Source organism: Mchenga conophoros, linkage group LG14, assembly GCF_057382185.1.
Source record: "Mchenga conophoros isolate Kocher_MC1m ecotype Shallow Benthic linkage group LG14, M_conophoros_male_GT1.1, whole genome shotgun sequence".
Classification (NCBI taxonomy): Eukaryota; Metazoa; Chordata; class Actinopteri; order Cichliformes; family Cichlidae; genus Mchenga; species Mchenga conophoros.
Window position 1 is genome coordinate 41078026 of NC_140539.1, and position 24563 is coordinate 41102588.

Below are 24563 nucleotides of genomic sequence, written 5' to 3' on the forward strand. Positions count from 1 at the left end.
TAAGCTTTACATTTACAGTTTATCACATACCACTGAGCAGTTCTTACCTGTAATTCTAAGCCCTCTTCTTCCTTTTCTGGTTTAAAACATCAAATTAGACTAAACAACTAGTCTAAAACCAAGAGACACTTAAATATTAAGTTAAACCTCTGGGGTTGCCGGACGCGCCGGCGCGTCAAAATCACATGACCAATTTAAGACGACACAGCTACAAGATGCAGCGATTCAGAGGCTGTATCCCAATTCAGGGTCTGCAGCCTTAAAGGCCGCATTTTAAGGCCGATTACGTCACCATGCCAGTCTCCTATTGCCAGAGGCTGAAGTGTGTGTGCAGTCACCAGGTGATAATCTGATATCGTCTACTTCCCCACTGATGTTAAGTAATATGAAAAAAATAATGAATCCCACCTTAGGCCGAATGTGTGACTCTCTTCGTAGTGGAAGAGAGAATGAATCTTCCCATCCGAATTCACGGCAATCAGTCTGTCAATCAAATCCTGTGGAGTAAAATGAGAGGCTTTGAACAAGAATGCACCGGATAGGGTGCAAAACGAAAACTGTGTGGAAATTTACAATGGGTAAGGTGGAGAACGTATATCAGTCTCAGTGTGAGAGGGTTTATTTGAATGCGTTTGAAGTAAAACAAATGGGTGGGTGGTGTTTGGAGGCCAAATAAAAAGTGCAAACATGCCCTCAGATGGATGACAAAAAAAAACTGCAGTGTGTGGAAAAGAAGAAGAAGAAAAACACTTACAGGTATGGAGGTTGGCATCTCCCTCAGGGTGTATTCGCTTTTGTTGGCCAAAGACTGTCGGCCCAGCAGTTGCCACACCGACTGGGAAGAGGAGAGGAGGTTGACCAAGTACAGGAAGGACTGAAGAGGAAAGTAAATACAGCAGCTGTTAGAGAGAAAAAATGTATTTGCTTTTAAAGACCATTGTGAATGCATTTGTGCACGTCATGGATTGATCAAATCCTAACACATAATAATAATATAACACTATTCAACTACAAACACTACCGATAATATGACAAATAATATCTGTAGTATTCAAAGCAAAACAAAATGTAAAAAGAATTTATGATTGCAAAGATAAAACATGGTTTACCACACTCTCAAAACTGAATAAGACATATATTCTGAGCAGAGTGGTTGAGCAGAAACCTATTGCAGCCTGAAGAATATTAAACTACAGGAAAGCTCCCTGCATTTTTCACTGGGTCTGGTAGAACAGGGAAAATATATCATCAAAAGCATCAAAGGAAAAAAAGAGAGACACTTGCACAAACGAGCTACAACTTAGATTATATTAAACAGCTTCAAAGAAACGTAAAGAAAAAAACAAGATACGATGGATTTTTTTTTCTAAAATAGAAATATCTATACTTTCATGTGTCTTCTGATGTTTCTGTGCATGTGTGAACTTATCTTCATATGTACTACCAAACCTCCTACTGTACTTAGCACAGATTAAAGCAAAGACTCGAGTTAATTCACCAAAGTGCTGGTGTGTGTATATTTAGTTTTCCTTTGACCTCAGCATATATGTATAACCCACTGATAAGGCAGACTTTAAAGTCGCCTGTGGCAGGACACAGTTTACACATCACTGGCTGTCCGTATTCACTTGGCTAGTCTCTCTGAGAGAGATGACTTGGCTGCTGTCAGAGGCCAAGCATCAGACACACACAGACAGGCTCACGCTGGAGCTTGTTGAAGCTTTCCTGTTAGAAGAATTTAAGTTGTACTATGATTTATTCACTTATGCATTAAGGTTTTATTACTTAGCATGCTTCAGAATGTTCATATATTTCACAGGGACATTAGAAGTAACTCTTAAAGTTTAAACTGCAGATGTCTATTATTAAAAGATACCTCCGTTATGAAGCTTTCGAATGTATTACAATGCTCATATATTTGTGTATCACATGCCATTACATCCTGTCACGTACACACACACACACACACAGAACACACACACATGCTGATAAATATGCTTGGAAAACAGGAAATGCAACTGTCCCTTTGTATAAATAAATCTGACTGCAAGGCCTCGGGTGTGGATCTCCTTCGAGCTTCCACCCGTGCACGTCTTCATTGTTGAACCTTGAACAACAGTCTGAGTGTTTTTATTCAACCTGTAGAATGTCTTGTTTAATTTAAATAAACCATTGACATTAAAATGGTCCTTCGAGCCGGAGTGGACATTAGTGGACATTATTGGACATTATTGGACGTTAATTACCAATAATTAGGGCTAATTTTGCTCCAACAGAGTGACCTCGTCGTTCCCTGATATCGTGGAGAGCCCGCGCTGAAGTCTGTCGACAGCCTCCTTTCTACAAAGGAGTAAAGACCAACTACGTGAATTCGGGGTTGGCCAGCGTTCCTTAGCAAAGTGGTCCACGGTCCTGGGAACGAGGGGGAATCTCTGACCGGCACTTAAAACGTGGAGCCAGGTGAATATTAACACTCAAAACACATCGCGATAATATCGTTTCATTATCTGACACTGTCCTGAGGTGTAAAGGCTCGTCTACAGAGACTGGTAGCCATAGTGGAACTCGCTTCTTTCAAATGGAACTGGCAGTCTCCAGGAGACTCGTTTCGAGAAGCTGGCAGTTTAAATAAATTAGTCTGGGACTAAAATAGAGGATGTGTCAGTAGATAAGAAATAATACGCCGCGTTTGTGAAGTTATCTGTGTGAGTAATAAGGACGTGAATGTATTTTGACAAGGGACATTAGGACCCTACATCACTCCTACTGTAATCCTGTGATAACTGATATACTGGTGATAAAGGGAGAAGGTTGCGCTTCATCGCATAAAATTAAGGCCGCCCCTGACAATAGGACAAGGGTAGAAGGCTGCCTTAATAACCACCCCTGATTCTCATACCAGAGAAAGTTACACAGTTCTGTCTTCCTATTAATAAAATCTAAAGTGTAAAGAAAAAACAAAATAAAGGAAAAATGGGGAATAAACAAACAAAACCAGAATTAACTGCAGATGAACAATGGTTAGAGGAAAAAATGTCCAGGCGCCGGACAGATAAGTGCTAATCGTTGGAGAAATCCTAAGACACTAAAAGACTCAACTTGGGAAGGAAAATGCAATCCAACAGCAATAGCTAATTTAGATAAAAAATTACAAGAGGAACCTTACAAACAGAACTAAACAATGAAATATAGTTGGCATGACGATCATGCCCAGATTGTGTAAAATAAATAAAAGGAAATCATTCACATGAAAACCTTTTCTATAAAAAGAGAGATGCATAAGGTAGATTAAGGCTGTGTCATTGTTCAGCCAAGGAAAGTGTGTGAAAAGGTAAATGTCTCCAGCCTGGATGACGGGTGGGACTGGCAGCCCACCCAGAGCCCTTGATGGATACAAAATAAAATATAGAAACAAAAAAATAATAAATTACTTGGTTCGACAGGCAACAGAGAGAATGAATGTGACTGAAGGTTGGATCGGAGATGAGGCAAACAGAAGACCAGTCTAAAAAGTAGGCACAAACCTGTTCAGAGAAAAAGCAAATTTGTACAGATTGGATGAATACTAAATTATCTGTTTGCTGAGTAAGATGATCCTAAACTATTAAATTGGCTCAGTAGTAGTATAGTGATTTACACTGATAAATGTTGTAATATACTGTTGTCATTATATAGAAAGAAAAAGATGATAATATTAATAAAAATATAATATTAATGACAAGAAGTATCCTAGTCAGTATGATGTGAGATGGATAATTGTTATGAAGTAGTCTGCATCAAGTTTAAGGTTTGCTCAAACTCAGTATAATGACATATGAGATGAAGAAAATAAAGGCAATATCTAAACCAATTAGGTGCATAGAGGCACTTAACCTGCTTGAAAACTTGTCATTTAGCCTAGATAAATATTACTGAGATGTAGAGCACATTTATAATGACAACTAATAAGCCAAACCCTGTAGATAACAGCTAAAGCTACAAGATTGAGAAGCTGATTTAAATATGTGGACACTACTAAGCTAATGAGCGAGTTAAACGTTTTTATTTATTTGTTTCCGAGCGGAAGCTGCACAGGGAGCAGTCTATCAATGAATAGAAAACACACATACACAAAGTGTTACATGTGAGATTATTTTTGGAAAGAATCAGAAGTGGGATGGTTTTGAATTAAGAAATCAGTGAAAAGATGCATGAATTACACCTGATTATAACATGCAGAGGCAATGAAGAAAGCAGCTTACACTCACTGAACATTAACATGCATAGGAAAAGTACTGAAGACCTGCTTACACTTATACACATAACATAAGTTGGTATTTCTGACCAGAGAGAGGGAAACGGGTAGTTTAAGTACTCAGGATAATAATGAAAATGTCTTAGTTGTGTTTCTTCAGGAGCAAAACAGACCTGGACAAGCAGAAAATGCATTAACCTTACAAGGACAAGCTCGTGGAGATTAATGCATAGAGACTGATTAAACCGGGCTAAGAACACAAACATGCGCAATGAAGAACAGCTTACTATTTGTATGAGTGATAGAATGTGAGCTCAGTTTTCCCTCACACTTCTGCTCTGTTTCAGTAGCAGCATTTTTCTTTTTGTGTCCTGACTCATGTATGTTTTGTTTTTGTTTTTTGTTTTATTTGATTATTTTATTTTGTCGGTTTGGAAACAAATTTGTGGCAATGCCCAGTTTTAGAGCTGTAAACTGTGAGCAATTCAAAGTTTAAATATATATATATAGAGAGAGAGATGGAATAAGAAAACTTTAACTTCAAAGTTGAAATATGTAAGATGAGTGAAATGTGTGAATTCTTTGAGAAACAAGAAATTATTTAAACATGCCTTGTAACTGAGAGGGCAGAATGATCGCTGTTGGCACCTGTAGATGAAACAGACATTGCAAACTTGCCAAAATCCCTATGGTCCACTGGACCAACAGATGTCGGCCTGATAAAAAACGCTGACTCAATACAAGTAAAGGTAATTTCAAAACACAGACCAATGAAGCCGCAATATCCACTATCTGCAGAAGCAAAGGCAGGAATTCGCCCAGTGATTGCAGACATGGAAAAAGCGGGAATATTAGTAAAAACAAATGAAACAATTTGTAACACGCCTATCTTCCCAATTAAAAAGGCAAACACAGGAAAGTATAGGCTTGTACATTACCTGAGAGCCATCAACGAGATAACTGAGCAAATTCCACCAGTAGTTGCCAATCCTCACACCATCTTAAATCAAGTGACACGGAAAGAACAGTGGTTTTCAGTGATAGACTTATCAAACGCGTTCTTCTCTGTACCACTGCACCCTGGCTCACGCGGGTTGTTTGGTTTCACATTTGATGGGCAAAAATACACCTACACAAGGCTACCACAGGGTTTCCAAAACAGCCCCACCCTGTATGCAGAAGCTTTAAAGAAATCTATGTCTTTTTGCACTCTGCCTGCTCCAGGACAATTCCTATTATATGTAGACGACATCCTGGTCACCGGACACACGCAGGTCGACTGCAAAGCAAATACTTTGAAGGTATTGAGACATCTGGCAGAACAGGGTCACAAAGTCTCACAACACAAGCTACAGCTCTGGAGCCAGGAAGTTACATACCTTGGCCACAAACTCACAGGAGAGGGCAGGACACTGTTAGACAGCAGAAAACTAGCAGTGCAGAACGCAGCAAAACCTCTCACAAAGCAGCAAATGATGAGCTATTTAGGCCTATGTAATTTCTGCAGATGCTGGATTCCCGAATACGCACTTTTAGTGCAGCCTCTGCAGGATCTGATCTATGGCAAACACTTAGCTCTAAAAGACAAAATAGAGTGGACACCAAAAGCAGAAAAAGCATTTCATGATCTAAAACTTGCGCTACAAACACGTACAGTTTTAGCATTGCCAGACTATGACAAGCCTTTCTATTTGCATGTAGACGGAGGCTCAGGCTACATGAGAGCAGTGCTAACTCAAGCATTTGGCGAGAAGCAAAGGCCTCTAGCATTTTACTCATGCAGATTAGACTCAGTAGCAGCAGGACTACCGTCGTGCGTGCAAGCTTGTGCGGCTGCAGCGGAAGCAGTGAAAAAGTCCGCTGACCTTATCCTCGGACACACCCTGATTATCAAGGTGCCACACGCTGTGACCTCGATCCTACTGCAAGCAAATCTATCATATCTGACACATGCAAGACAGCTTTCATATGTAGGCATCCTATTGTCACAGTCGCACATCACAATCGAGAAATGTGGTCAGCCAAACCCAAGCACTCTCCTCCCCACAGAGGAGGATGGTGAACAACACTGTTGTATGCAAAAATTAGATGAGGACACGAAACCAAGAGCAGATATCTATAGCACACCACAGCAAAGCTACAAGAACGTTTTTGTAGATGGCTCTGCAGCAAAAGATAGCTTGGGGAAAAGCCGTGTGGGTTATGCAGTAACCACAACTGATACTGTAATAGAGGCAGAGCCCCTCACCTCCTCTCACTCAGCCCAGAGTGCTGAGCTAACTGCTGTTATTAGAGCTTGTGAGCTACACAAAGGCGAAGCAATAAACATCCACACTGACAGCCAATACGTTTTCGCTGCAGTTCATCATTTCGCTAAGATATGGCAAAACAGAGGAATGGTAACGTCCACTAAACTGGATGACCTTTAACTAGCGAACCCATAGACAAGTCAATCAGAGAAACCACACTAGCAGAATGGATGACTGAACTGTTAAAAAAACAAAGACATAGTACTGAACAACCAACTGCCGGATGATTCTTCTCCAGTTTCTTCCAGATTGAAGCCAGGTGATTGGATCCTGATCAAGGTCCTCCAGCGGAAAAGCTGGAGCACACCAAGGTGGGAAGGCCCCTATCAGGTTCTTCTGACGACCCCTACAGCCTGCAAAATAGCTGAAAGGCCGTCGTGGATACACCAGAGTCACACTAAGAAGGTTGAGCCCAACACATAGACTCCAGCTCTCTCCAAACCTCTTTGTGTACCGCCTGGTGGGGAGTAGGGTCACAGGTGGCAACACAGGTGATTTCGCTCCTCTGGCCAGGGGTCGCCACACGGGAGGCCTAAAGAGGCTGCAGTCGGGAAGATCGCTCCCTTGACTCAAACCTAGCCTACCTGCCCGGTGTGGGGACCAATCGTGATGCCTGACATGGAGATGGAGATGGAGGAATTAGAGGAGCTGGAGGAGGAGCAGACGAGCAGCCCAGAAGAAGAAGCCCCCAGAAGCCCACAATGGAGAGATCGCTTAAACCCCCAGAACTGGTCTGAAAACTGCTACTTGACCATATGCATAACCCTGTGTTTTCTATTCATCATCTCAGTGTTTACAGCACTCGCCGCCATCTGCATGGACATAGCCTGCAGGGACAACCCCTGCAATCCCTACTGTCCAAGAGGATATGGTGTTGACCCCAATGGCACCAACCCCTGCGACCTATGGAAACAAGACCAAGAGATCACCCACAGTAAAAGATGGACACACGACGATTCACACCTATGTGACCTGACACAGGACCATGACCACCCCTGGATGAACAACGCTTGGTACCGCTATGTGTACGATAGAACACATACATTCCAGACAACATACACTCACCTAACATGACCGACGCTCTAAACGTGCTGAAACAAATTAGAAATGCAGAACAAAAAGACAAAATATTAGATCCTGAAGATTGGTTAACATGGTTATTGAACGGATGGTGGAGGTCCCTGTTGATTAAAGGACTTGTTGGAATTGCCTCCTTACTCTTATTAATGTGTGTTTTCACAACCTGTGTAATACCCTGCTTTAAGAAAATGGTGTCAAATATGATAGCTCATTCCGTTAATGCTTATGTAGCAGTGCATAATCCCGCAGCCTATGACAGCGATCAGAACCCGGACAGTGAAGAAGATGACGACTATGTGTAGTTTCCGTCTGTACTTAGTCAATGACGTGGCAATTGAAAATGTTTCACAAGTGATTGTCTACTGAACTCAATAAAGTTACAGATGAAATATTTGAACAACAGGAGGGAATGTTAGAAGAATTTAAGTTGTACTATGATTTATTCACTTATGCATTAAGGTTTTATTACTTAGCATGCTTCAGAATGTTCATATATTTCACAGGGACATTAGAAGTAACTCTTAAAGTTTAAACTGCAGATGTCTATTATTAAAAGATACCTCCGTTATGAAGCTTTCGAATGTATTGCAATGCTCATATATTTGTGTATCACATGCCATTACATCCTGTCACGTACACACACACACACACACAGAACACACACACATGCTGATAAATATGCTTGAAAAACAGGAAATGCAACTGTCCCTTTGTATAAATAAATCTGACTGCAAGGCCTCGGGTGTGGATCTCCTTCGAGCTTCCACCCGTGCACGTCTTCATTGTTGAACCTTGAACAACAGTCTGAGTGTTTTTATTCAACCTGTAGAATGTCTTGTTTAATTTAAATAAACCATTGACATTTCCTGAGAGAAATTCTGCCAAAAACATAACTAAAAATGCAGTCTTATGAAAGTAAGGCTTATTTGCCCAGACACCCATAAACCAATCAGCAAAAAGCCTTTCTTGTTAACAAAATCACTATTGCCAGTTTCTTAAATATGAATATTCACAAGTGAATTTTCTACATGGCTGCTGGTATCACAGCAACACATGGACCACTATTCTGAGTCCTGGGTTAATAATAATTGGAATCAATTTAATTTTAATCAATTTAAACACCTTTGTAACCAGTGAGCTAAAAACATGATGGAAAAGCAAAACTTCTAAGAGATCTGTGTCTGTACTATTATGTAGATATCTAAAAATTGGGGCATTGTGGGCTCCAGGAAGTTTCTCCTTCTCCCTCTCTCTCTCACACACACACGCACGCACATACATACAATACCTTAATGCAACTCCTATCTGTGGGGTCAATGGGAGTTGGTTTGGGACGGACCACTCTGATGTCGTCACTGCTGCACTCAAGAACAGACCATAGCTCTAGTACCAGGGCCCGAATAAAGCCTGAGACAGAACACGGAGAAATTTGTTGTACCAAACATTTATTTGAAATAGCAGCAACTAAAATTATTAACAGTGCTTTAATAAATAAACGACTGACTTTGTTATTGTGTCCAATCTTTTAAAGAAATCTGTCTTTGCATTGCTGGCACCGTTTTGATTGGAGGATTTGAATCTCAGGAAGGAAGGAATTTATAATGCCACTCCCTTTGATCCCATTTAATCTCTTCCCTGTTGCACTTTGGCCTGTCAGTAACTACATTTGAATTTTGCAGCTCAAGCTTGCACATAAAGGCTGGATAAAAACGTTAATGCAATCAAAATGTACGCAGCCCTCGCTGGAAAACTGGGGATACAGTACAGTACATAAATGATGAAGCAAAGACAAAACATTAGTGTCATGGAAGAAGAAATAGTCAGTGCATCACGGGAAGCTCCCAGCAATAAAACCTGCATTTGTATTGACACATAAACCTTAATTTGTGAGCAATTTTCAGTGTATTTCAGTTAAATTAACGAGACAAATATAACAAAAGGGATTTTATACTTAGAAGAAGAATATGAAATTGAAATATTAAACTAAGAAAACTATAAATACTGCAGTTCTAGAGTTACAGATATACAATTAAGCTTTGCATATCAGTGCTGTATAACCCAGGGAATGTACTTTTTTTATATAATTGAATAGTAATGGAAATCATGAACTGTTTTTCAGAGGTCATAGATCAAATGAGCAGTAGAGTTTTTCTCACAGAATGGTTCTTTCACATAGAAAGCAGTGTGTGCTGCAGGTTTAGCAAATGGCCCATCATTTGTAAGCTCTGTCTGGACTATATCACTTTTTGAGGTCATCCTTCTTTCTGTCAGTCTGCCCAAAACATCAACGGTATCGGTGAAGACAGAAGACAGTGTTTTGTGCGACACATGGAATAGATGACAAAGATGCTGGACTGGAAGATCAAGTCTCAGACGCATTAGTGTGAGTAAGAGCATTTGGAAACCTGTCAGTTTCTTCGATATTGGCAGGAAATCTTTGACAGTGTTGAAGAGGGACATTAAGACTGCATAACAATATAGTCCAGTGTAATATCTTACTTTTTCGGTATCGTCCTTTAAGAAAGTTTCATTCAGCTCTGTCTTTTGCAACTGTGCTCGAAGCAGTCTGTTCTCCTCCAACAGCCGGTTTATTTCTGCTCTGCCCTGTTGACTGCACACACAGTCCTTCGTCTGCCCTTCAGCTTCCGTGACGCTGTCACTCCCATCACCACTGGATTTGTTACATCCATTTCATATGCTGGTTTGCCTGCAATAATGCCAAATCAAAAGCTATTCAGTCGACATGACGTGGTTCTGCAGCATCACACATTAGCATGTTTTATCTCATTATCTATGACCGCAGCGCATTGAAAAAACCCCCACTAAAAGCCTTTTAGTTTGGTCCTTTTACAGCATCCTGCCATGCGATTACATTTGTTCCTGACCACCGAGAACACTCACGTTAACTTTTATCGAGTGGAAAAAAAGTTAGCGTGTTTATATTATGCTAACATAGCTGTGTCGCTAGCGGTCACGTAGCACATCATTATATACCAGCTAGCCCAAGTTCAGTAACCCTACAAATGTCACTGCTGTTTAGTTTTCTGTCTTCATTTATGTTGGAAGTGATAAGAAAGCTGTACGTTTTAATTTGTTTCCAAAACCCCGCAGTCAGGACATGCTATATTGTATTTAGATAGAAGCTAGCGAGCTAACTTGCTGCTAACTTCTAACTCATATGTCATAAATTCCATTGTCATGGATGCCTGGATGTTTAACTCAGTTGTTACACCTGGTAGAGCAGAACGCTGATAATTTTATTAAAGATGAAAGACTTAAGACAGTGTTTTAACTCTCAGTAATGCCACAGTGATCATTTGATATATGGACCTGCAGCAGAGTTTAGGCCCAGACACGGCTAGTGACGTCAGACTCAACAATCGGATAGTGATATGAATTACTTTAGAACTCACCGGAGAGAAAATGCCGCGAGCAAACCAACAAAAAGCTGGGGATTGCACGGAACTCGATATCCGCTCGTCTCACCGCTGCAATCCATGCCTGGCGTCTTTGTTTGGTGGATACATGGGATCCCTCACGTTGCCGCCAGGATGGAAAACGATGAAAAGATTAATCCAGTTTCTTGCCTTCACGATCGTGAGCTTTAACGTTGCAACCGACTACACAACACGTACCATAGCTGAAGCTGTATCCTTTGTCTGGCCTACTGTGATGGCGGCAGGGGGCGTGGCCCGCCTCATGTAACGTCACGCTCCAAAGCCCTGTGACGTTTCTGTGTTCTGTGACGTTGTCCCAAAGACGTTGTCCACCTCTGTTGGAGGGAGTAATGTGGGTGACTGTGTAGTGTAGTTGGTGTAATAGTTTTCGACTCCACACAGTCACTGCTTTGCTGTGCTTCTGCAGCGTATCCAGTAATGGTGACAAATCCTCCAGCGTTGCAATAGGAAGCTGCTCTTAAGCGCAGAAAGAATTGTTTCCAGGGATTTCTATTTGTATCCAGCTTGGCGTGCAGGATCCTTTGTGTAATCTATGCTTACATATGTATTTTACACACAGACAATGTGAAAAATACAACACATTGCTATGGATTGATGCTGAAAGTGCTAATTGCACTAAAAAATTTAGCTGAAAAAATAACACCAACTAAATAGATAAGCATGTCTGTTAACAAAAAAACCCAAACGCTTTACCCAACTGGGGTTTTTCAACTACCTCAGGGACAAAGCTTTACCAAAATCTTCCAACTCAGACCCTGTGACAAGGTCTGTGAAAACCACGTTTTTATGCCTGAAATTCTACAGTACTACACTCCCACCAGATGAGCTCATGCAGCCTGTCACGAACCGGGACATACAACCATGACAAAACAGGAGATGCACACACAATTTATTGTGTTATTAATTTAGATCAACTGTGCTAATATAGTATACCAAAATGAAAACAATAACTCAAATTTCTCATGTACACTTTCTACAGAGGCACCATCGAGAGCATCCTGTCGAGCTGCATCACTGTGTGGTTTGGAGCCTGCAATGCGTCCTGTCATAGAACCCTCCAACGCATAGTGAGAGCTGCAGAGAGGATCATTGGTGTCTCTCTCCCCTCCCTCCAGGACATTTACAGCACCCGTCTCACTAAAAAAGCCCTTTGCATAGCGGCTGATCCCACGCACCCAATGCAAAGCTTCTTCAAGCTGCTGCCGTCAGGGAGGAGACTGCGGAGTCTCCAGGCCAGGACCAGCAGACTGAAGGACAGCTTCATCCATCAGGCTGTCAGGAAGCTTAACTCCCTCCCGATTCTGCCCCCTCTCCCCTCCTCTCCTCCATGGTCTCACTGAACTCTGTCACATACACACACACACACTCTCTGACTCACTCACTGGCCTGCACCAGTTACCAGTCACTTTGTGGAGCATTGGACTGCCATTACCTCATAAGACTTTGTTGTTATACTATCTCTAACCGTATATTACTAGATCTCCATTTGCACTATTTGCCTATTTGCACTACTCTGCCTGGTTTACACTCAATGTCATTTACCCTTACCTGAATATTGTATATTGTATATTGCATAGCTTTCTTGTTAAATTGTATTGTATTTATTTAAATTTTTACTTTTTAATTATTTTATTTGCATTTTTTAATCACTCTCTTATATTTAAATGTTCATTTGCTATTTCATCTAGGGTTTGAGAGTAACGAAATTTCTATTCTCTGTATGTCCTGTACATGTGGCAGAATTGACAAATAAAGTTGACTTTGACTTTGAGATATTTGAGGTTGTGCTGAAAATAATGGTGCCAAATAAGGCAAGAAAAACATATTTTAAAGGTGAAATATAGAGGTAAAATCAAAAATAGTCAAGAACGGCCAATTATACCCTGGACCACAGAGGGTTAAATTTGAAAACGGTTTTAAAAAAAAACATCCCCATTCTAAAATGTCATGTGACAATCTGATTCATGAAGAGTGATGATGTCACAAGGACATGTGATGATGTCACAAGGACATGTGATGATGTCACAAGCACATGCCTTTGAGCCTTTGAAGTTTTTCTATAAATAGGGGTCAGGAGCAGCAAGTTTTAGTCAGTTTGTTCGCAGCCTTCAAACGTTCGACCAGAGCTATATTTGAAAGTATTTGTAAACCTCTTCAGAGTCACTGAAATTTTTTTTAAACGTTCTCACCAATTCACTGAGCAAACAAACACATTTCAGTCAAGATGACTTTCACCTCAAATCATCTTGAAATATGTAAAGGGACCCTTTTGGGAGGTCACTACAAGGTCGAGGGTTTCCTTGAAGAAGGGGGCTTTGGTATTGTAACCAAATGTTGCAATACAAAAACCAACAAAGTCGTTGCTATTAAAGTCAACAAGAGCGACCCTGAAATTCTGCAACAGGCGAAAATGGAAATTTACATACTGGAGAAGCTGCGAGGCTTGGATGCAGATAGATGCAACATTGTTAAATGGAACGACTTTTTCATCGACGGTGACCGCATCTGCTTAAATTTTGAACTCCTCGATGAAAGCCTGTGGCAGTACATGCGGTACCGGAGGAACCGGGTTCTCCCAGTAACAGAAATCAGGCCAGTGTTATTTCAGCTCGCAAATGCCCTGTCCCACCTGGGTTCTTTGGGAATAGTGCATGCTGACCTCAAACCTGGAAACATAATGGTTGTGGACCGCTATGAGTGTCCAATCAAAGTCAAACTTACAGACTTTGGTTTTGCATGTCCCGCATCTACAGTGATTCCTGGTGACTGTGTGGGGACGGTTGGTTATAAAGCACCTGAGGTTATGATTGGTAGTCTATTTAATGAAGCAATAGACATGTGGTCCCTGGGGCTGGTAGCTGTGGAGCTTGCTACTGGGTATCCTTTCTACCCTGGGAGAAATGATTATGATGTTTTGAAATTCATCATACAGACCCAGGGACAGCCACCAGATCATGTTTTAGACTCTGGCTTTTACACTGATAACTATTTCATAAAAGACAACTACAACGGACAACACTGGACATTTAAGACCGAAAGACAATTTCAAGATGAGACAGGTTGTCAGTCCAAGGACACTCGATGCATAAAACTTAAGTGCCTCGATGACCTTGAACAACTACTGAAGATAAGGGGGTGTTGGGAAAAAATCCAAAATGTATTTGTCAGCCTAATCAAAGAGATGTTAGCATTGGATCCAAACCAGCGCATAACACCCTCGGAGGTTCTCCACCACCCCTTTTTCAATCCTGGCCTCTCTAAGAGTTCTCCCTGCACTGACATGAGTAGCACAGGGGGACAAAACCTTGTGGTCTCTCAGCAGCCTTCTAGTTGCAAAAGAGAAGAATCACAGAAAATCAGCTGCAGTTCCCAAACCTCAGAAGAATTTTCTCAACAAGAATACGTCAACGCATCAGCCAACACATCCTCCTCTATAGATGATCTTGAAATATCTAAAGGGACCTTTTTGGGAGGTCACTACGAGGTCGAGGGTTTCCTTGGAGAAGGGGGCTTTGGTATTGTAACCAAATGTTGCAATACAAAAACCAACGAATTTGTTGCTATCAAAGTCAACAAAAATAACCCTGAAATTCTGCAACAGGCAAAAATGGAAATTCTCATCCTGGAGCAGCTGCGAGGCTTGGATGCAGATAGATGCAACATTGTTCAATGGAACGACTTTTTCATCGACGGTGACCGCATCTGCTTAAATTTTGAACTCCTTGACCAAAGCCTGTGGGACTACATAGAGGACCCGGAAAACCAGGGTCTCCCCATAAGCGAAATCAGGCCAATTTTACATCAACTCACAAATGCCCTGTCCCACCTGGGTTCTGTGGGAATAGTGCATGCTGACCTCAAACCTGGAAACATAATGGTTGTGGACCGCTATGAGTGTCCCATCAAAGTCAAACTTATAGACTTTGGCATTGCATGTCCCGCATCTACAGTGATTCCTGGTGACTGTGTGGGGACGGTTGGTTATAAAGCACCTGAGGTTATGATTGGTAGTCTATTTAATGAAGCAATAGACATGTGGTCCCTGGGGCTGGTAGCTGTGGAGCTTGCTACTGGGTATCCTTTCTACCCTGGGAGAAATGATTATGATGTTTTGAAATTCATCATACAGACCCAGGGACAGCCACCAGATCATGTTTTAGACTCTGGCTTTTACACTGATAACTATTTCATAAAAGACAACTACAACGGACAACACTGGACATTTAAGACCGAAAGACAATTTCAAGATGAAACAGATTATCAGTCCAACGACACTCGATCCATAAAACTTAAGTGCCTCGATGACCTTGGACTAATGCTGAGTATAATGTGGGGCTGGGAAAAAATCCAAACTGTATTTGTCAGCCTAATCAAAGAGATGTTAGCATTGGATCCAAACCAGCGCATAACACCCTCGGAGGTTCTCCACCACCCCTTTTTCAATCCTGGCCTCTCTAAGAGTTCTCCCTGCACTGACATGAGTAGCACAGGGGGACAAAACCTTGTGGTCTCTCAGCAGCCTTCTAGTTGCAAAAGAGAAGAATCACAGAAAATCAGCTGCAGTTCCCAATACTCAGAAGAATTTTCTCAACAAGAATACGTCAACGCATCAGCCAACACATCCTCCTCTATAGATGATCTTGAAATATCTAAAGGGACCCTTTTGGGAGGTCACTACGAGGTCGAGGGTTTCCTTGGAGAAGGGGGCTTTGGTATTGTAACCAAATGTTGCAATACAAAAACCAACAAAGTTGTTGCTATTAAAGTCAACAAAAATAACCCTAAAATTCTCCAACAGGCAAAAATGGAAATTCTCATCCTGGAGCAGCTGCGAGGCTTGGATGCAGATAGATGCAACATTGTTCAATGGAACGACTTTTTCATCGACGGTGACCGCATCTGCTTAAATTTTGAACTCCTTGACCAAAGCCTGTGGGACTACATAGAGGACCCGGAAAACCAGGGTCTCCCCATAAGCGAAATCAGGCCAATTTTACATCAACTCACAAATGCCCTGTCCCACCTGGGTTCTTTGGGAATAGTGCATGCTGACCTCAAACCTGGAAACATAATGGTTGTGGACCGCTATGAGTGTCCCATCAAAGTCAAACTTATAGACTTTGGCATTGCATGTCCCGCATCTACAGTGATTCCTGGTGACTGTGTGGGGACGGTTGGTTATAAAGCACCTGAGGTTATGATTGGTAGTCTATTTAATGAAGCAATAGACATGTGGTCCCTGGGGCTGGTAGCTGTGGAGCTTGCTACTGGGTATCCTTTCTACCCTGGGAGAAATGATTATGATGTTTTGAAATTCATCATACAGACCCAGGGACAGCCACCAGATCATGTTTTAGACTCTGGCTTTTACACTGATAACTATTTCATAAAAGACAACTACAACGGACAACACTGGACATTTAAGACCGAAAGACAATTTCAAGATGAAACAGATTATCAGTCCAACGACACTCGATCCATAAAACTTAAGTGCCTCGATGACCTTGGACTAATGCTGAGTATAATGTGGGGCAGGGAAAAAATCCAAACTGTATTTGTCAGCCTAATCAAAGAGATGTTAGCATTGGATCCAAACCAGCGCATAACACCCTCGGAGGTTCTCCACCACCCCTTTTTCAGTCCTGGCCTCTCTAAGAGTTCTCCCTGCACTGACATGAGTAGCACAGGGGGACAAAACCTTGTGGTCTCTCAGCAGCCTTCTAGTTGCAAAAGAGAAGAATCACAGAAAATCAGCTGCAGTTCCCAATACTCAGAAGAATTTTCTCAACAAGAATACGTCAACGCATCAGCCAACACATCCTCCTCTATAGATGATCTTGAAATATCTAAAGGGACCCTTTTGGGAGGTCACTACGAGGTCGAGGGTTTCCTTGGAGAAGGGGGCTTTGGTATTGTAACCAAATGTTGCAATACAAAAACCAACAAAGTTGTTGCTATTAAAGTCAACAAAAATAACCCTAAAATTCTCCAACAGGCAAAAATGGAAATTCTCATCCTGGAGCAGCTGCGAGGCTTGGATGCAGATAGATGCAACATTGTTCAATGGAACGACTTTTTCATCGACGGTGACCGCATCTGCTTAAATTTTGAACTCCTTGACCAAAGCCTGTGGGACTACATAGAGGACCCGGAAAACCAGGGTCTCCCCATAAGCGAAATCAGGCCAATTTTACATCAACTCACAAATGCCCTGTCCCACCTGGGTTCTGTGGGAATAGTGCATGCTGACCTCAAACCTGGAAACATAATGGTTGTGGACCGCTATGAGTGTCCCATCAAAGTCAAACTTATAGACTTTGGCATTGCATGTCCCGCATCTACAGTGATTCCTGGTGACTGTGTGGGGACGGTTGGTTATAAAGCACCTGAGGTTATGATTGGTAGTCTATTTAATGAAGCAATAGACATGTGGTCCCTGGGGCTGGTAGCTGTGGAGCTTGCTACTGGGTATCCTTTCTACCCTGGGAGAAATGATTATGATGTTTTGAAATTCATCATACAGACCCAGGGACAGCCACCAGATCATGTTTTAGACTCTGGCTTTTACACTGATAACTATTTCATAAAAGACAACTACAACGGACAACGCTGGACATTTAAGACCGAAAAACAATTTCAAGATGAAACAGATTATCAGTCCAACGACACTCGATCCATAACACTTAAGTGCCTCGATGACCTTGGACCAATGCTGAGTATAATGTGGGGCAAGGAAAAAATCCAAACTGTATTTGTCAGCCTAATCAAAGAGATGTTAGCATTGGATCCAAACCAGCGCATAACACCCTCGGAGGTTCTCCACCACCCCTTTTTCAGTCCTGGCCTCTCTAAGAGTTCTCCCTGACATGAGTAGCAAACGGGGACCAAACCTTGTGGTCTCTCAGCAGCCTTCAAAACAGAAAGATCATAGAGAATCAATCTCCAGCATTGCTTCAACCACGGACAAAAATGACAAAAACACAAACAGGGATTGTAAAAAGCCATTAACAGCAGATTACATTGCAAGAATTAATTAAGCTGCTCCAATAATGATCACTTTGGCTTTTTTGTCTTTTTTAATTTTCACTCCCCCCACCCCAACCAGTCGCGACAGATGGCTGTCCCTTTAAGAGCCTGGTTCTGTCGAAGGTTTCTTCCTTTTAGAAGGGAGTTTTTCCTTCCCACTGTCGCTCATTGCTTGCTCATAGGGAATCACTTGATTGTTGAGGTGGCCAAAACTCTAGGGGAACTAGCAATTCTTGTGAAAATTGAAAAGGGAAAAAAAGCCTAAAAACATAAAAACAACTGATGAATATGTTCTTGAACTAAGGCACAATTTTGCTTAAAATCCATTAAGTAATCTCTGTGTCAAGTTCTTACCAATATTCAAAGCGGAGCAGCGGACAACTTACCATTACATCAGTCCTTCAATCAGACATAATTTGATCCAAATTGGAAATAAACTGGATGTTTATTAAATAAACCAGCTTTAAGCATCATCTAATTGTTGTTTGTAACTCTTTTTAAATATAGTGCTAACCTTTAGCCTCCTAGTAGACATACATGTTTTATAAATGGGAAAATCCTCTTTTCTTTAGAAAAGTTAAGCTCTGACCTTGAAGTCAAGGTCCCTGAGATTTAAACCTTACAGAGATTTTTAGTAAATGCTACCATGGTATTAATTTAAAAATTCTACATTGTCTCGTTCTTGAGTTATTGCATTCACAAACTTGGGTGTCCACAGCGCCCCGCCATATACCAGACTCAAAAGATTATGAGGTAGGTGTTTTGTTTTTGTTTGTTTGTTTTTTAAGTTTTTTCATAAAGATTACAACATAAAAATAACACAATTGGGAATATTATTGTCATTTTTGAAAACACTATTTTGATGTTATCTAATGCAGTGCAAAAAATAAATAACTAAATTGATAACTGGCACTGAGTCTTCTGTGTGCACACATTCTGCATCAACACACAGGGAGACACTGAGACTTCAGAAATTTTTCACTGTGTTTGTCTATACAGCCACAACTTTCAGATTTTTCACAAACAAGCAGCACGGATTTTGTCCTCATCATTTCAGCTAGAAGTACTTTATAAGGGGGTCTTTCAAGTGAACATTGAACAGGTACAGGTGCTTGAAATCCTTGAAAATGCTCGTTCAGGAGTTAGGCCTTTTTCATACAATCCCCCCATTTTCAAAGGCTCAAATTGGATTGAACAAGCAAGTTTTTTTGTTAATAATTGACTTTGGAGTGTAGAACTCATAGATATCAAATGTTGTTTCCTCCCTTGCGAGGCCTTTACTGTATCTGCCTTCAGTTCTGGTTGCTTTGCACTGTGAAGCTATTTGAAAGTATTTGTCAAAGAACAATGAGCACTAGATATCCACTAGATGGTGTTATAGTAAAACACAAGCATAACCCTCACTTAGACAATTTTACCTGATACACAGTTTGTGACCATGTATTTACTCTTCTGGCACTTTGCCTTCACAATTTTGTATTAATTTCACTACCTTTTGGCATGATCACCTTTTAATTTGTTTCTCACATTTGTGACAAAGACACTGCACTGGAGGCAAACAAGACTGTGTAAATACATTCAGCAAGTTGGATTAGTTTCCAGTTTCTGCTGAATACAAGCAAAAACCAGTCACTTCAGAAAGATGTTCAGAATAAAATCTGTAAAACTGCCAAAGAGCAGCACGTGAACTGAACACGCCCGCTCTCGTCTGATCTCGGAAAACGTGATTTTCAGATCCAGCAAAGTGGATATTTTTCACTGTGGATAAATTGCATGGAAACGTTTAATGAGTCATCAGCTATTTCACTACAAAGATGATGTGATTAATGTGTTTGATGTGGAGCTCTTATGTAATGATTACATTTTTAAGATGTAATTTTCAAGTGAAAAACATAATATTTATCTGTTGCATAGTTTACAGTGCGGTGTTTTATGCACTGAGTTATCATGTAGAGTTCTGTTTGTCATCTAGCACCATAATCAGGTTTTGTTTTTATTGCATCTTAGATTTTCCAGCTGCTGTGCCTGAGCAGCCACCCAGAGACCCTTTGCTGCAGTTAGTCTCCCTGCAGGAGGCGTCTGGCTGCTGGCTGCTTGATCCAGCTCTGGCTGCTGCACTGGGACAGACCAACGAGGAGGTGGAAAAGTCAAAGCCTGAAAAGATGCACTGCTGTCAATTTAAATATTAACACAAAATGATGATGTGAGATAAAACAGATTTGATTCTATAATTTGAACAAAAACACATGATAAAATTAAAAACACACCATAAAACAAATAAAATGAAGTCAAACTAAACGTAGGCCTGCCTCACAGCCTGAGAATAAACATCTGCATATCAGAAGCTAAAACACTGGTGGTAATCACACTCCTAACCTCCCACTGAGCTGCACCAGCGTCTGATATTATCCAGAAACCACACGGCAGCAGAAATTATTTTCCTCATCAGTTGTTGTAAAAACATGTCAGCACATTATTTTAGAGCATTTATGATATCACAGTTTGGGATTTCATCAGAAGAGCATCCAGTGTAATAATCTGCCAAATCAAATATGCAGAGCTGCCCACCTTGGTGACCCCGTGTGACAAAGAAGTACACAAACATATGTAATATTACTGGTTGTAGAAAGTAAAATGTGTGTTCTGTCTGTTTTATTTGATTGATTTTGATTTGGGGAATTAGACCAGCAGTGAAGTGTGGGCCACCATTCTGGCTCTGATCTGGCTTCATGGTTTCAAGATGGATGCAAAGGACGAGTGGGAGCTTCTGGCTATGAAGGCTGCCTCGTGGCTCTGTGCTCACAATGGTACTAGCAATGATTGTAACAGATAAAATAACAGCTTTAAAAAACTGTTTCATTCTACAGCTTTCCTCCCACAATCATTATTTTAATATCTGTTTTGTGTTTTTAGCACCGTGTGTGTCAGAGTGTGTGGATGCTGGAAATGTCCTGCTGGGTTGCAGCGTGAAGAAAGAAGCTCTGGGACTCTGAGGGTTTTCTTAAAGTAGCTTCATCTTCAGAGTGAACAGAAGCAGGTCTGCTTACTCCACACTGCCTTTGATACAGAGCTGTTTTATATCATCAACCCCTTTTACATGTTTATTTGTCATGAATTATGTACCTAATATTGGTTTTACCATTGTGGAAAAAAAGTATGTCAAAATTGTCTGAATACTCCTGACACAGTAGAAGATTGGACCACTGCTGTGGCAGCTCATTCACAAAGTGTTTTAATTCCTTTTCTCTGCCACTAGATGGCGATTATGTTCATACTTTTACTGATTTCACACAGAAACACCAAAACCAATCTAAGAAGAGTCTTTTCCCTTCCTGTTATAGTTCGGAAAATGGCTTCAGTTCAGGACATTTTCAAGATGGTCCTCAGTGAATTGGAGTGAATAGAGCAAAACTTTTAAAATAACTATTTACAGTGTTTACACCATCTTCTAAACAAAAGTAATATTTTTATGGCCAAATTGAAATGAAACTATACAGAACGTCATTCTGTTTCTCTCGCAGGAGTTACAATTTTATCCATGAAACACTTTCATTCTGCTAATTGACACCGATTGATCCTTGACAGGGCTCTAGACTAACTTTTTGCCATGGGCGTACCAGTACGCCTAACTTTAAAAAGTTAGGCATACCGGCACAAAAGTTAGGCGCACACAAATTTTATAATAATTTATATAATATAGAGAGATAGAGAGAGAGCTAGCTGTGCATGGAGTGTGATTTTAATAGTCGTGGAAGCAAAACAGCAAAATTCATGACGACATTGATCAAATGTGAAGCGCAGTTTGCTGCTTCTTTTGCTGCTGGCTCGATGAATTTTGGTTGAAAGAGACAAAACCTGCAGCTCAGAATCAGCGCAAAAAGATGTAATCACAGACCGGACGCATCAGAATCGCTGAGCTCCGACAGCGTGTCCGTCTAAGGCCGTCGGGTGAGAAAGCCGAGAAAGACAAAGCTGATTCTGATGCGTCGGGTCCGCTCTGTGTTTACGTCTTTGTGTGGAATCCGTGTACCTGCTCTCATTTGCTGTTTGGTTGTTGTTGAAATAGTTTTGTGAGCTTTAATCTGAGAATCTGGCGTTTCTGGCAAAACACAGTTATATTTAAAAGTCATTCAGGATTTAATGAATTGATATCGCTTTATTCAAGCTACTCACCTCCCATTTCCACCTGCACTTTCATCTGGACCACGGCGAATCAGAGAGGTCCCGCCCCTTACTATCTCTGATTGGTTTAGTCCACGATAGGGGCAAAATGTGTGTCTGTTGTTGACCACAGGGAAGGTTGCAGATTTTTTTTTTTTTTTTTTGCTACCCGAACAGTTGGTCGCACAGGTGCAACCAAATATTTCTTTTTAGTCGCACCACTGAAAAATTTGGTCGTATTTGCGACCAAATTGGTCGCACTCTAGAGCCCTGCTTGAACGTCTTAAGACAGCACATAGTCTTCATTCATGTTCGCTTATTCATGACTGTAGTTAGAGTTACATCTGAATTTTCAAAAACTGCCTGTTTTGTAGCGATTGAAATAATAATTAGCATAAAAAGTTATGAAATCTATGTTTGGTTTTTTATTTCTTTGTTGTAACAATTTTGGAAATAAATTGTATATTGGCGTAAAAGTATCAATATATTTGAGGTTTGAGCAGCAAAGTTGAGTACCAGGGTTTTGCTCCTGAATAACTTCCTAAGTCTTCTCTGCCAATGCCAAATAGCTTTCTGGGTGCTGCGCTGCACTGTCAGAGCACACCTCCTTATCTAAGGTTTTCTGTGTTTCTTATTCTCTTTAAAAGTTCTGCTGAGGGCCTCCTATACTCGAAGTCTAAGAGCCAACTCTGTTCTTTGGCTCGACTTTCTTCCATAATCTTTTCACTTTTGTGAGAAATAAAACACAATTTAAGAACAGATTGTCATAAAAAGAAATGACATCAATAACTACACCAAGGACATTCAAAACAAATTTTAAACTTGGCTTAAAGACCATAAGTCTGATCTGAAAATGTCGACCAACTTCAACATTTAGATTGTGACACTAACTTGTCTCTCTTCCACAGTGTGTTTCTTTTGTCCTGCTCCCCTCTCCCTTAACCAGTTGTGGCAAATGGCTGCCCCTTCCTGAGCCTTGATCTCCCAGAGGTTTCTTCCTGTTAAAGGGGAGTTTTTATTTCCCACTGTTGCCAGGTACTTGCTCAAAGAGGATCATTCGATTGTTGGTTTTTTTCCTGTATTACTTAGTGTATTTACCTTACAATATAAAGCACCTTGAGGTGACTGTTGTGTTGATTTGGCGCTATATAATTAAAACTGAATTACATCTCTGAAGAAATGTTACATGCATGTTTTGTTGCCTTTTTAAAGTGATGGGGGAATAATTGTAATGGGCTAATAAAAAGGGACAGACGTGCTCTGTGTAAAGATCAACCCTTTGACCATCATTCACTGCATCATTAATTGCTTTAACTTATAGTCCATAATGCTGTAAAAACAAAAGAAGGAAAAGCTGAGTCATTTTCACATTTTTATTGAGGTTTGAATTCAGAAAGTCTGTTGCTGATCTCAGTAAATGTAACAGGATGTCTCCAAAAATTTACAGTTGTGGATAAAACAGGGTGATGTGTTATTGTCAGGTTTGAGTGAATAACAGGACCCAAATGCAGGACTTCCTGAGAAGCCACAGGCAGTTTATTTACTTCACTTACTATTTATATCAGTTTGGCCAGCAGTCACGTATAGGTTCAAACAAAATGGCACGAGGCTGCAAAAATATTTATCATCTAGTAATCTTTATTAATGAAAGCATGAGTGTACCCACCAAAACACATCAAAGAACCCAACCCCTGTAACAGCAACTGGCTTCTTTTTATTCTCTATCATTCAGGTGAGCATCTGGAATAGCCCAAGTCTGGGGGAAGCAAAAAAATGAGAAACAAAACATCCACATATGCAAACATCAAACCACAATATAACACATGGAAGACATTTATATTTTGTACAAAGTCCTATGAATTATTCAATATGTATATGCTTCAGTCAATTGCATATAAATTAGCAACACCAAGAGTGAAACTTCCCCAACCTGGCACATTGGTTTACTCCAGGAGCTCATAGACAAGTAACAAAATCTGTTGTTGTGCTTCACCTTTGCTCCCAGTGTGTCCTGCCCATTATTAACCAAGCTCTCCCTCTGTTACACTGGAGTCCTTGCCAGTGTTTCTCACCCACGTTCATGTGATTAAGATTCCTGTAACAAACGAAACTTTGTATTCCCGTGAAAATATCTTTTTTTATTGAGTCTGCTTTTGGCTAAAGGCCAACGTATCGACCTTCCTTGGGACAGAAAATAATCTGTGTCTTAGTCTTAATACTCGTCAACAACACACACAAAACAAAAATGAGCATTTAAATTTAAATGACATAAATAACACTGAATATAAACAGTCT

The 24563-nt window shown here is 40.7% G+C and overlaps 2 protein-coding genes and 1 long non-coding RNA gene across 3 annotated transcripts; 2 read left to right on the top strand and 1 right to left on the bottom strand.

Moving 5' to 3' along the window:
* Positions 1-408: 408 nt before the first annotated feature.
* Positions 409-11143, bottom strand: LOC146560494 (uncharacterized). Its single transcript, XR_014888325.1, has 5 exons — positions 11037-11143; positions 10123-10330; positions 8912-9030; positions 755-874; positions 409-497 (listed from the first exon to the last, which is right to left on the bottom strand). It is a non-coding gene; the product is annotated as an uncharacterized LOC146560494 (long non-coding RNA).
* A 3000-nt stretch (positions 11144-14143) lies between these two features.
* LOC146560495 (uncharacterized) lies at positions 14144-17946 on the top strand. The gene has a single exon (XM_085244413.1). It carries the CDS (start codon positions 14263-14265, stop codon positions 17944-17946), a length of 3684 nt encoding a protein of 1227 aa, XP_085100539.1. The 5' UTR covers positions 14144-14262.
* Positions 17947-19893: 1947 nt separating this feature from the next.
* Positions 19894-23509, top strand: LOC146560496 (von Willebrand factor A domain-containing protein 5A-like). Its single transcript, XM_085244414.1, has 5 exons — positions 19894-19957; positions 20115-20245; positions 20791-20914; positions 21021-21144; positions 23177-23509. The coding sequence occupies exons 1-4, from the start codon at positions 19894-19896 to the stop codon at positions 21098-21100; spliced, it is 399 nt and encodes a 132-aa protein (XP_085100540.1). The 3' UTR covers positions 21101-21144; positions 23177-23509.
* Positions 23510-24563: the final 1054 nt, after the last annotated feature.